Consider the following 14,464-nt stretch of genomic DNA (forward strand, 5'->3'; position numbering starts at 1 on the left):
TTTGGGACTTTGCACACAGTGGGTGCTGACTGACTAAGCCAAAGCTAAGCAATTGAAAGTGATTTAACTTTCAGCTAGCTTCACCCCCAATAGCCAAGTAGTATAAAGATCCCATGACTGGTAAGAAGTGGTCTAAAGCCACCAGGAGTCCTTATATAAATGCTGTCCTTTAAAAAGTCGCAGGTGGGAAGAAAGAAAAGTAAACAAGGCTTTGCCTATGAGTCTCCTCTCTCTTGCACTCTCCTTCCAGTGCACGGTGACGTGTGGCCAGGGCCTCAGGTATCGTGTGGTCCTCTGCATCGACCATCGTGGAATGCACACAGGAGGCTGTAGCCCCAAAACGAAGCCCCACATAAAAGAGGAATGCGTCATACCCACTCCTTGCTATAAACCCAAAGGTAACTTGATCGTGCTCTGTTAGCAGTCTTCTCACTGTTACGTGTATTCGGGCACTGTTTTAAACTCCTTGGAATGTTTTTAAGTATCCCAAGTGTTCTTAGTAACTATTCTTTGTAACTTAGACTCCACTAAATGGACTTAACTCTTTTTTAAAACCTTTCACATATTTGCTTGCAAATTGTTATTAAGCACTACATATTTATATAATTCTCTCCTGGGTCATAAAGTTGTTTGAAGACCGTTGCTGAAAATATCAGGTAGGTCTGCTTCAAAGGAGATATTATAGAGATATTGGAGAAATACATGTGCGATTTACTATCCACAATTCTTGCTGTTAAAAACAATTCCGTGAATCCAAGAGTGTCTACTTTGCTAAGCATGAAACACATTGGGAAGGTCATACTTCAAACTGATGGAACAGAAAGCTGTTGCTTTTTATATTGAAAATTAAAAGGTTAGTATGACACTGAATTCCAGAATCATAATTTGAAATGAAAAACTGGAATAAATGAGAATTTAATGGATACTGCAAATAATTTATAAAAAGTAAATATTAGAAAAGTTCTACTTAGTGAGCAAGACATTATAATTATATTGGGTCTCTCAGATTAGCATGAATACCAATCTGACATCTTTGCTAATTTTGTTAGTCTGTGTCAATGAAGTAGAAAATTCCAAAGTTATAAATTGTTCAGAAGTAAAGAACTCCTATTTTTAATATCTATTTTTAAAAGCTTCCTCCTATTTTTAATATCAAATATAATTCCTTTCTGTTTCTTAGTTTATTTCTTTAAACCATTAAATTTCTCTGAAAACCAGCCACAGTGTAGCTCCTTATATGATAGGCTGCCCTGGGTGGAAGTGAATGACATCATGAAATCTAAATTAATGATATAAAAGGAAACGAAAAACAAAAAACTTACCAGAAATCCTGATCAATTTTAGTCAATACATCTCTCTCTAAGACTTAGTTTCTCATCTGGAAAGTGAGGATAATGATAGCAACTACCTCAGAGACCATGTGAGGATTAAATGAGCTATAAGGCAAAGTGTACTTAGCCCACTGCCTGACATATGGTAAGTTTTCCACAAATGTTATCTTCAACTCTTGATTATCATCTGCATCCTCAAATATGGGAGAAAGTGGCCAGTGGTACAAATGACAGGATTAGGTTCAAATAGATCGTGAAGTGTTACCAGCCTACCATTAGTGAGGAGCTGAATGCTTCATTATTGGAAGGCAGAGATGACTCGCCCTGGCAGCGATGGCAGCATTGACTGAGTCCTTTAGTTGGGAGAGATGGGCTAGTTGTAAAATGAAGTACGTATAGGTGTCGAGTTGCTGTGTTTAAAATGTTAGCAAATCCTCTTGGCTTTAGCAGTTTACATTTCTCACTCACTTTGTTTTCTGACAACACACAATTGCTTCACATCAAGGGGCAAGAAGTGATGCCCCTAACTGAAAACAGTCAATTATTTATTAGCTCTGTCTTTACCAAGCCACTTAAGAGAAAGAAAAACAGTCTGTGGTTAACTATCAAGAATAAAATCTGGATTTTCACAACTAAGTCGTGAGTCCGGCTCTCTAAACATCGTTAAAATGCCATATAATTCTGTGGCATGTGCATATACAGATATATTCCTTTCATCTTTACAATTATATGTTACAAAATGGTGATAGAGCTTCACTGGCTCATACTATAAAGGCAAATATGCCATAAATGAACCTAATAAATATGTCAGAATGGGAATCTTGGCAGTTACTTCTGTAGGAGCGGCTATAACCTCCCTCTTTCTTTCTCTCCTCCACAATTTTTTCCAGGAAGTAGTTAGGAAGCTTGTTCTGAATTGTTTGGCCAAAGCTAGATAAATAGGTGAAACAAGTGAAATTATGGGTTGTGGACCCTAAATTGCTCATATTCGATCGTCAGTGAGCCTTGGGGTGGTAGTGAATGAGTCAGATATCTAAAGTAAAGTTTTGTGAATTTCAGAGTGGCAGAGTTCTGTTTTGTTTGTTTTTGACAACATGGCATAGATCACAGCCAAAAGGCAAAAGAGAAACAAATTAGAATTTATGAAAGTATCATAGTATAATTACAAATTAGAATTTATGAAAGTATCATAGTATAATTTATTGTATTTTGTGTTTGTTTTAAAAGGTAAATATTGCTCTCTTTTCAACAGGAAATAGTGAAAAGATACTATGATGACGACATACATATTGAGCTGGTACTCCTAGAGTTATGACTTTCATAATAGAAAGACTTTCCTGTGCTCCTTAACGTAATAAAGGAGAAGCATATACACAAAGACTAGTATTGTTGAACACTTTAAAATCTGATTCTTTTTTTCTTGATGTAACCATCATCAGAGGCAGAAATTTACCTGAAAACTTATTTGCGGTTATCAACATAGTTTCTAGGTAGTGCACAATCAAGAAGTGGAAAGGAGAAAAAGGAATTTCCCTGAAATCTCAAATTGGTTCTAACCTCTTCTCTTTTATGGGCGTGTACTTAATTCTCAGAGAAACTTCCAGTCGAGGCCAAGCTGCCATGGTACAAACAAGCTCAAGAGCTGGAAGAAGGAGCTGCTGTGTCAGAAGAACCTTCGTAAGTTTTAAAACCACAAGTTGTTTTGCTGTTGAAGATGATTGGTTTCAAGAAAGCAGCGTCTCACTGGTTGTGGCTTTCCCGGGTTCTGAACAAAGTGTCATCTTCTCACCAAGGGTGAAATGAGGCTTAGGGGCTGTCAAATTGGAGATTGACCAGTTTCAAAGTGTTTCTCGAAACTTAGGATTGCCCTCTAAATACCTTTTAATTTTGAAGTAAGAAAATGAAGGTGTCCTGCCCACCTTCTTCTCCACAATCTGACCTCCTCTTTTCCAAGAGGTCAAAGGTGGGAAGGCCCAGGCTGCATCTGATGATGTGAGATAGATTTGATGTGAAAGTCTGGGCAGCTTTTCACACTCCTTATCTCCCAGCCTTGCAATATAGCCACTCACAAAAATTAAAGGGGGAGTAAAATCTATCTGAGGGCAAAGGAAGTTTATTAGCTTTTCTTTTCCCTTTCTTGCTGGGATTGGCATCAAATGGCTACCAGGTCTTTGCCTAGTGATCACAGTCCCATACCTGCTTAAGGCCATGAAATTTGTAACACCAGTAGACACAAATTTTCCAGATGCTTCAGAAGAAGAAACAACGAGGAGAAATAAACACAGATTAATTGATCAATTGATTGTTCAATAACTGTATATTGATTCTACTAGAAAATGCTGATGGGTGTATCTGTGGCATCATTTTTTTTTCTTTTCTTAAAGATTGCCACCTGAACTAACATCTGTAGCCAATCTTCTTTTCTTCTCCTTCTTCTTCTTCTTCTCCCAAAAGCCCCCAGTACATAGTTGTATATCCTAGTTGTAGATCCTTCTGGTTGTGCTGTGTGGGATGCCACCTCAGCATGGCCTGATGAGCGGTGCCATGTCCGTGCCCAGGATCCGAACTGGCAGAACACTGGGCTGCTGAAGTGGAGCCCGCCAACATAACCACTTGGCCACAGGGCCGGCCCTTGCAGTATCATTTTTAAGAATAAGGGAAAGTACTTCATTGATGAATTTCATTTGTGACCAAAGTAATTTCTCAGATTGATGGTTTCTATATTAATTTATTTAATACAAGTATTAGGTTCTGTGCTATGCATGGGTACATATGACATGTTCCCCACCATCCTGGAGCTCACAGGATAGCAGGTAGGATATGAAATAGTTTCCAAATTCCACCCAGAGTTTAAGTTTTACTGGGGATGTAAATTAACATTATAATCTATGTTCAAAAGCAATTTTCTCAGAATCATCCTGTTTGAATCTAAACCTCATACGTTTTGCCAGAACACAAATTGTATTCGTGACTCACACCGTAAACAGCAAGAGGTTGAAAAAGAAATCCAAAATACAGATTGGTACAGTGACCAAAATTCATTTGTAAAGAAATGATATTCAGTCACTTGGTTTCACAGAAAAATGGTTCATGCATTAGGTAACACATTTCTTACTTAAAAGGGCAATAAGCAAAACATAAATTACTTCTAGACTATGAAGTTACTTCAGCACCTTTTTCTACTTCTTTGAGAAAAAGCTTTAAGAAAAGCAACTAACCATTGCACAACTGCAGAGGAAAGGCAGTGGTTAAAGATCGCAGTGCAACCTTTACGTGAATATATGAAGGCTTAAAACTTTTCGTTTCTCTCCTGCCAGTATCTGGCTTAACAGGCCTTCTTGCTGCTGGAGAGGAAGTAAGCAGTTCATTTTAGAGGGTATTAGCTCTTTAATCCACTAAGGTCCTGTTTAAAACACAGAAATAGGGCGCATGTAATTGGAGCTAGTTGCTCCTTATATGTATTCTTAGGTTAAACACATTTAAAACCAGATATGTATTATTTTACCTAAATAAACTCTGCTCTCTTGTACACTATATTTTGTCATTTTGTCTAAAGCATAATCCTGTATATAATATTGCAATATGGGGGCTGGCCCCGTGGCCGAGTGGTTAAGTTCGCGCGCTCCGCTGCAGGCGGCCCAGTGTTTCGTTAGTTCGAATCCTGGGCGCGGACATGGCACTGCTCATCAGACCACGCTGAGGCAGCATCCCACATGACACAACTAGAAGAACCGACAACGAAGAATACACAACTATGTACCGGGGGGCTTTGGGGAGAAAAAGGAAAAAAATAAAATCTTTAAAAAAAAAAAAATATATTGCAATATGACCAAAGTTAAATAATATAACAAAGTTGAAATTAAATGAAAACATCTTACATTGATAATTAAACATCGTTCCCGTTATCAGATGCTTCTCAAACGAAAGCCGTTTAAGTGGAGTTTAACGCTTCCACAGCAGCATTGCCTAGACCATGGTCAAACATATTCTGTAATGAATGTTTTCCACGAAAGGTCTGATTAAGATGCATTATGTTTAACTTTAATCTTAATAAAATCCCTAAAGTAGTTAAACACATAGTTTTAGCCATTTAAACTATAGCCATATATTAGATTATTAAATTTTACTCCTGGTGTAATGGAATTGCCATCTTGGCATGATTAATCTGAATTGAAGTAAATTGTAATTGAAGTGCTGGTGCCAGCTAAAGGAAATGTATACAATTATGCTCAGAACAATTTTTATACCAAAATGAAATAAATGACAGCTGTGGAATAATGCAATGAAAGGTATACGGTTTCCACATTTTAATATACTTTACATGTTTAGCGCACTGAACCCTAGGAAAGGTCCTACGTGTCACGTTATTTTTTTATTGATTTTGAATTTTAAAAACACAATTTTGCGTGGTCTTAATTCTTCCTTTTTTTTAAACCACATGGACTAGTCTCTAAATGTATGTCACAACCTATAATTACTCTCCATAGTATAATGAAAAAATGATATACTGTCAGCAAGTCTTTCCTTCTCCCCACCAAGGAGACTCACATTGCTTAAATTAAATGGTAATGTCTAGGAGCTGTGGCCGTCACTTCTGAGCTGCTACAGAGAAGCAGGAACAATAGTCCAGAAATATTATCTCTCACTGGAGCTCCAGCTAACACGGAGAGCTCCATAGTAAAACAGCAAATATTATTTATTTCCACCTATGTAAAATGAAATATTCTCACCAGCCTGTCTCATTAAGCAACATAAAAAAATCAGCAGCTCAAAGTCTTTAGCATATGGAGATACTGTTATCGAATATTAGATACTTTTGGTAACCCCAAAATGAAAAAATAATGGGTTAGCACTCTGGCCAAAAAATGTGTTAGAAAGCAGCCACTCAGATACGTTTAGAAGACAACTATGATTAAAGACTAAAAACTGAACTAGCAAGAAATAACTAGAAGTTTAGAGAACAGAAGTATGTGCCAGCATTGTTGTTCCACTAAACTAAATGCCATGCAGAAGATACAAATGCGGATATCAGTGTCACAGAATAGCTGAAATAAGTGTCGAGACAGGGTCACGTTACGGTAATGTACTTAATGTTGAGATTCCTCTTATAAAGCTGCAGCCTCTTTCTTTCAGGAGTACTTTGGGACATTGACTGTTTTTTTTTCCCTCAGCAACGGACTGATTTATTTATGACATATTTGATTCATATGGTACCAAGGTAGGAATATTGTGAGGAATATATTTTCTTGATATAATAAATGATTTCTTAACCCACTTATGGGAGTCAGACCCTCTAAACGGATTTTTCACTAGTGGCCATGGTTTGTCTTGATCCAGGCACATGTTTTTATCAGGTTTTCCTGACAACCAGCAGTGAGCATCTTTAAGCGAGGTATTTTGTCTCTGTCCATTGAACAGATCAATATGGGCAATAACCAACCCCAAACCGAGACTAAGAGATGTGGGGCTTTAGCCAGTGAAGCTGCTCAAGCACAGACGATCTTATAAATAAATGCAATAAAGTGAGCTTGCTTCCAACGATGTCAGCTGAGGAATGGATAGAAATCCCTGCCACCCAATTAGCACAGAAGGAATTAGGGTTAGAGTTGCATTTTTCTGAGGGATAGGGGCAGTAGCATGCTAGCACTAGAAAGGAGGAGATGGAAAAATGACCGACAGAACTCTCTTCTGCTGTTATTCGAAATATGTTTTTTCAATTTGCCTCTGGGTGATGAGAGTATTGTTACGTCTAGGATACATCATTTATTTATTCCTTATTTTTCCCCGATTTTAGAGCTTATATTTATTATAATTCAAGCCTAAATAGACACCCTAGCCACTTTTTAAAAATTAATTATTTTTATTGCAGTAACATTGGTTTATAACATTATATAAATTTCAAGTGTACATCATTATATTTCGATTTCCGTGTAGGTTACATCACCACAAAAAGACTAATTGCAATCCATCAACCCACACGTATGCCTAAACACCCTTTTTGTCCTCCTACCTCCCCTCTTTCCCTCTGGTAACCACCAGTTCAATCTATGTCTCTATGTCTTTGTTATTGTTTTTATCTTCTATTTATGAGTGAGATCATAAATAGCATTTGATTTTGTCCCTCTGACTTATTTTGCTTAGCATAATACCCTCAGGATCCATTCATGTTGTCACAAATGGCCAGATTTCATCATTTTTTATCACTGAGTAGTATTCCATTGTGTATATACACCACATCTTCTTTATCCATTTCTCCCTTGATGTGCACCTAGGTTGTTTCCAAGTCTTGGCTATTGAGAATAATGCTGCAATGAACATACGGGTGCATGTATCTTTATTCATTCGTGCTTTCACGTTATTGGTTAAATACCCAGCAGTAGAATAGCTGGATCGTAAGGTAGATCTACTCTTAATTTTCTGAGGATACTCCTTACTGCTTTCCATAGTGGCTGCAACAGTTTGCACTCCCACCAGCAGTGTACAAGTGTTCCCTTCTCTCCACATCCTCTCCAACACTTTTTATTTCCTGTCTTGTTAATTACAGCCATTCTGATGGGAGAGAGGTAATATCTCATTATAGTTTTGATTTGCATTTCCCTGATAGTTAGTGACGTTGAACATCTTTTCATGTGCCTGTTGGCCATCTGTATAGCTTCTTAGGAGAAACGTCTCTTCAGATCTTTTGCCCATTTTTTAATTGGTTTGTTAGTGTATAGAAATGCAGCTGATTTTTGTATGTTGATTTCGTATCCTGCAACTTTAACATATTCATTTATTATTTCTAAAAGTGTTTTGGTGAACTCTTTAGGGTTTTCTGTATAAAATCATGTCATCTGCAGATGGTGATGCTTTCACTTCTTCCTTCCCACTTTGGATCCCTTTTATTTCTTTTCCTTGTCTGATTGCTCTGGCTAGGACTTCCAATACTATGTTAAATAAGAGTGGTGAAAGTGGGCGGCCTTGTCTGGTTCTTGTTCTTAGAGGGATAGCTTTCAGTTTTTTTCCATTGAGAATGATATTAGCTGTGGGCTTGTCATATATGGCCTTCATTATGTTGAGATACTTTCCTTCTATACCTGCTATATTCAGAGTTTATATCATAAATGGATGCTGTATCTTATCAAAAGCTTTCTCTGCATCTATTCAGATGATCATGTGATTTTTATTCATTTTTTTAATGAGGTGTATCACATTGATTAATTTTTGGATGTTGAACCATCCCTGCATCCCTGGAGTAAATCCCACTTGATCACAGTGTATGATCTTTTTAATGTATCGATGTGTTTAACTTGCTAGTATCTTGTTGAAGATTTTTGCATCAATGTTCATCAGTGAGATTGGCCTGCAATTTTCTTTTTTTGTGTTGTCCTTGTCTGGTTTTGGTATCAGGATAATGTTGGCTTCGTAGAAGGAGTTAGGAAGCTCCCCCTCCTCTTCAAATTTTCGGAAGAGTTTGAGAAGGATAGGTATTAAGTCTTCTTTGAATGTTTGATAGAATTCACCAGGGAGGCCGTCTGGTCCTGGACTTTTATTTTTTGGGAGGTTTTTGTTTACTGTTTCGATCTCCTTCCTGGTGATTGGTCTATTCAAATTTTCTATTTCTTCTTGATTCAGTTTTGGAAGCTTTATAATTCTAAGAATTTATCCATTACTTCTAGATTATCCAATTTGTTGGCATATCGCTTTTCATAGTATTCTCTTATAATCTTTTGTATTTCTGAGGTGTCCATTGTAATTCCTCTTCTTTCATATCTGATTTTATTTATTTGAGCCTTCTCTCCTGTTTTCTTGGTAAGTCTAGATAAAAGTCTGTCAATTTTGTTTATGTTTTCAAAGAACCAGCTCTTCGTTTCATTGACTTTTTCTATTGTTTTTTAGTCTCTATTTCATTTATTTCTGCTCTGATTTTCATTATTTCCTTCCTTCTACTGATTTTGGACTTTGTTCTTCTTTTGCCAGTTCCTTTAGATGCACTGTTAGATTGTTTATTTGAGATTTGTCTTCTTTGTTGAAGCAGGCCTGTATTGCTATAAACTTCCCTCTTAGAGCCACTTTCACTGTATCCCATAGATTTCAGTATGTTATATTTTCATTTTCATTTGTCTCCAGGTATTTTTTGATTCTCCTTTGATTTCTTCATTGACCTGATCACTATTCAGTAGCATTTTGTTTAATCTCTACATGTTTGTGGCTTTTTTGATTTTCTTCCTGTAGTTGATTTCTAGTTTCATACCATTGTGATCAGAAAAGATGCTTGGTATTATTTCAATCTTCTTAAGTTTATTGAGACCTGTTTTCTGGCCAGTATGTGATCTATCCTGGAGAATGTTCCATGTGCATTTGAAAAGAATGTGTATTCTGCAGTTTTTGGATGGAATGTTCTGTATATGTCTACCAAGTCCATCTGGTCTAGTGTGTCATTTAAGGCCAATGTTTCCTTATTGATCTTCTGTTTGGATGATCTATCCTTTGGTGTAAGTGGAGTGTTAAAGTCCCCTACTATTATTGTATTACTGTCTATTTCTCCTTTTATGTCTGTTAATAATTGCTTTATATATTTAGGTGCTCCTGTGTTGGGTGCATAGATATTTACAAGTGTTATATCCTCTTGTTGGATTGTTCTTTTTATCATTTTGTGGTATCCTCCTTTGTCTATTGTTACAGTTTTTGTTTAAGGTCTATTTTGTCTGATTGGTACCCCAGCTTTCTTTTCATTGCCATTTGCATGGAATATCATTTTCCATCCCTTAACCTTCGGTTTGTGAGTGTCTTTAAGTATGAAGGTGTCTCTTGTATGCAGCATATATATGGGCTTTTTTTTAAAAATCCAATTGTCCACTCTATGCCTTTGGGTTGGAGCATTTAGTCCATTGATGTTTAAAGTAACTATGGATAAGTGTTTACTTATTGCCATTTTGTTACTTTTTTTCTGGGCATTTTAGTAGTTCTTCTCTGTTCCTTCTTCTTCTCTTGCTCTCTTCCCTTGTGGTTTGATGACTTTCTTTAGTATTATGTTTTCATTCCTTTCTCTTAATTTTTTATGTTTTTTGATAGGTTTCTGGTTTGTGATTACCATGAGGTTCATATTTAATAACCTGCATATATAACAATCTATATTAAGTTGATGGTCTCTTCAGTTTGACCTCTTGCTAAAAGCTCTACTCTTTTACTCCCCTCTTCCCACATTTTATGTTTCTGATATCATATCTAACCTCTTTGTGTGTGTGTGTGTATCCATTACCCTCTTATAATGGAAATAGATAATTTTAGTACTTTTGTCTTTTGACCTTCATATTAGCTTCATAGGTGGCTGATCTGCTACCTTTACTGTATATTTGCCTTTACCACTGATTTTATTGCTTTTTTGGTAATTTTCTTATTCCTATTTGTGGTCTTTTCTTTCCCACTTAAATAAGTCTCTTTAGCATTTCTTTTAAGGCTGGTTTCTTGGTGATAAATTCTTTAGTTTTTGCTTGTCTGGGAAACGCTTTATCTCTCTTTCCATTCTGAATGATTACCTCACCAGGTAGAGTATTCTTGGCTGTAGGTTTTTTCCTTTCAGCACTTTAAATATATTGTGCCACTCCCTTCTAGCCTGTAAGATTTCTGCTGAGGAATCAGCTGATAGCCTTATGGGTTTTCCTTTGTATGTAATTAGTTGCCTTTCTCTTGAGGCTTTTAGGATTCTCTCTTTATCTTTAATTCTTGACATTTTAATCATAATGTGTCTTTTTGTGGGCCTCTTTGGCTTTATCTTGTTTGGTGCTCTCTGTGCTTCCTGTACCTGGATGTCTGTTTCCTTCCTTAGGTTAGGAAAGTTTTCAGCTATTATTTCTTCAAATAGATTCTCTCCCCCTTTGTCTCTCTCTTCCCATTCTGGAACACCCATAAAACGAATTATAATATGGTTGATGTTGTCCTAGAGGTCCCTTAGACTGTCCTCGTTCTTCTTATTTCTTTTTTCTTTTATCTGTTCAGCTTGGGTGATTTCCTCTAGTCTTTTATCCAGTGTACTGATCTGTTCTTCTGTACCATCTACTCTGCTATTGAGTCCCTCTAGTGAATTTTTCATTTCCAGTGCTGTATTCATTTCTGATTGGTTCTTTTTTATATTTTCCAATTCTTTGTTGATGTTCTCACTGAGTTCATCCAGTCTTCTCCCAAGATCAGTGAGCATCCTTATGACTCTGAGTTGATACTCCTTGTCAGGTAGATTACTCTCTTTCATTTAGTTCTTTTTCTGGGGTTTTGTCCTGTTCCCTTTCTTGGCATGTATTCCTTTGTCTCCTCATTTTGCCCCTTTTTCTGTGCTTATATCTATGTATTAAGTAGGTCAAGTCAATCTCCCAATCTTGGAGAGTTGGCCTTATGTAAGACCTGCCTTATGAGTCCCAGCAGTGTGCTTCCCTCTTGTCACCAGTTCCAAATGTTTCAGGAGTGTCCCCTGTGTAGGCTACATGTGTCCTTCTGTTGTGACAGGGTTGCTCCTACTGCAGGTGCCCAGGGAGGCTAGGCTGTCTCCCTGGACAGCTGGTTGTAATGCTCAGCTGTGTGTGGCTGCTATAGACCCTTCAGACACTTTATCCAGTGTGGGAAGCCCCAGCACAGTTGGCTGCAAGGTCTAATAGCACTTTCCTGTTGCATTTTTTCTGTTAAGTGAGTAGGCCCCCAGCATGGCTGGTTGCTAGGCTCAGGAGCTGACAATTGCAGTATGCCTCTCGCCTGCAAGGCTGTTGTAAGCTCTCTTAGGATTGCAGCAGAGTGGGGCTTGCCCCAGGCATGGGAGCACCCAATTGTTTCAGGTTTTAGAAAGTGGCGCTCTTCCCCTATGTGACTGTTTCAGAAGCACAAGTCTGCTGCAGCTGACAAGCTCCTCTGCCCCCAGGGCCATACCCCATCAATACAGCCCTGCCCCATGCATGTACCTCAACCCACTGAAGCAGACCGAGTTGCCCCACTGCAGAGGCCCCATACACTCCACCAACACCCTACACACTCCACCTGCTCCTCACGCACGCTCTGCCCCAGATAGCCAGATCCATTTGCCCAGCTGCAGAGGATCCAGGCACCCCACCTATGTCAGCCCACAAGTTGCCTGAGGGCTTGCTGTTGGGTGGGGCCAGTCCCTAGGATGGGCTGCCTGCCCTAGCTAAGCTGAATTAAATTGGTGTTCTAGCAAGTGTGGCAGACCCCTATGCTAACAGGCCAGGGCAAGAACTCCAATGGCATCTGCCAGCGTCTATGTCAGCATGCCTGTACTAGGTCACAATAATGGCTGCCACCAATGTCTCAGTCCCTGGGGAGGTCTCACCTCTCACCTAGATGCACCTAGAGCCTATCAAGTGAGTCTCTTTTCACCAAAGGACTGTGTGCCTTTCTTTCTAGTGATTTTAGGTTGCTTTCTGAAACAGGTGAATTTGTGCATGGGCCCTTTAAGAGCAGGCTTCCCTTTCCCTTATGTCTGATAGCTTTTCTGGGGTTAGTCCCTGTTGTATTTAATAGCCAGGAAAGCCAGATATTATGACACTTCTCTCAGTTGTGCTGAGTCCAAAAAGCTGCTTATTGTGGTAATGCTCCCTTGCTCAGATCCCCCACTCCTCCAGGGAAGGCTTTGTACCTTAGGATTGCTCCCAGCTGGCTGTGAAACACCACAGCTCAAAGGTGGCTTTTTTCTCTCCAGAAAGAAATTTCTACCTTTTCTACTTCAGTCATCACTGTCCCTTGTTGCAAGGAATTTTTTTTTTAATCCAGTTTTCAGTTCTTTCTCAAGGGTAATTGTTCCAAGAGTAGTATAAATTTGTTGTGTCCATGGGCAGAGGTGAGTTCAGAGTCTGCCTACACTGCCATCTTGACACCATCTCCAAGGCACATCATTTAAATGCCAGACTGAGCCCAGCTTGTTGCTTCCACTGACAAATATATGAGAATAGCTTTCTTGGGTTTTGTTTTTTGTTTTTTTGCTGAGGAAGATTCACCCTCAGTTAACATCTGTTGCCAGTCTTCCTCTTTTTTTGCTGAGGAATAGTCTCCCTAAGCTAATAACTGTGGCCAGTCTTCCTCTATTTTGTATGTGAGCCGCTGCCACAATATGGCCACTGACAAGCTGTGTAGGTCTGCACCTGGGAACCAAACCTGGGCCACTGAAGCAGAGTGTGCCAAACTTAACCACTAGGCCACTGGGACTGGCCCTCTAGGTGGTTTTTTTGTTTTGTTTTGTGTGTGTGTGAGAGGAAGTTTTGTCCTGTGCTAGCATCTGTTGCTAATCCTCCTCTTTTTTTGTTTGAGGAAGATTAGCCCTGAGCTAACAACTATACCAATCTTCCTCCACTTTATATATGGGATGCCTCCACAGCATGGCTGGTGAGTGGAGTAGGTCCACACCTGGGATCTGAACCTGTGAACCCAGGCTACTGAAGCAGAGCGCACATAAATTTAACCACTTAGCCATGGGGCCAACCCACCTCTAGCTGTTTTTATTTATTTTTTTCTTTTTAAAGATTGGCACCTGAGCTAACAACTGTTGCCAATCTTTTTCTTTTCTTTTTTTTTTTCTTCTTTTTCTCCCCAAGTACCCCCAGTACATAGTTGTATATTTTAGTTGTGGGTTCTTCTAGTTGTGGCATGTGGGATGCCGCTTCAGCATGGCCTGATGAACAGTGCCATGTCTGCACCCAGGATCCGAACCAGTGAAATCCTGGGCCGCTGAAGCAGAGCACCTGAACTTAACCACTTGGCCATGGGGCCAGCCGCTCTAGGTGTTTTTAAGCCTTAAAAATTTTGCTTTTGTTGAGGGATTAGAACAACAGTGTGGTAGTACAATTATATTCATTAATCAGGTATAAGCTAAAGAAATTACTGACTTGATTTCTAATCTCCTATTTTTATACCTAACTTTCAGTCTTTGTTGAGATGTATGCATGAACAGCATGACCACCTCAGGCCAAGTATACATTATGACCACTTTGACAGCTTAACTTCTGGAGCAAAAATGATACTGTGGTGCCCTTTAGGACATGTGAAGACAGCTCATCTACTTTTGCAGTACAGGAAGTTAATCAGCTGGACTTCTTAAAAAGTCTTTTCTAACTTGGAATAGGAAGGAAACTGTTCATTGCCTTAACTCCTTCAGGCCA

The 14,464-nt window shown here is 38.7% G+C and overlaps 1 protein-coding gene across 7 annotated transcripts in view; it reads left to right on the top strand.

Annotated features, from left to right (window-relative positions):
• ADAMTSL1 (ADAMTS like 1) overlaps positions 1–14,464 on the top strand; it is an 859,827-nt gene that overhangs the window by 657,344 nt on the left and 188,019 nt on the right. For all 7 annotated transcript variants that reach the window (XM_070248240.1, XM_070248241.1, XM_070248242.1 and 4 more), the window contains 2 exons: positions 251–398; positions 2,924–3,008. In XM_070248240.1, the coding sequence (XP_070104341.1) occupies positions 251–398; positions 2,924–3,008 (233 nt within the window). The remainder of the gene's footprint in view (positions 1–250; positions 399–2,923; positions 3,009–14,464) is intronic.

Source organism: Equus caballus, chromosome 23 (assembly GCF_041296265.1).
Source record: "Equus caballus isolate H_3958 breed thoroughbred chromosome 23, TB-T2T, whole genome shotgun sequence".
Taxonomy (NCBI): domain Eukaryota; kingdom Metazoa; phylum Chordata; class Mammalia; order Perissodactyla; family Equidae; genus Equus; species Equus caballus.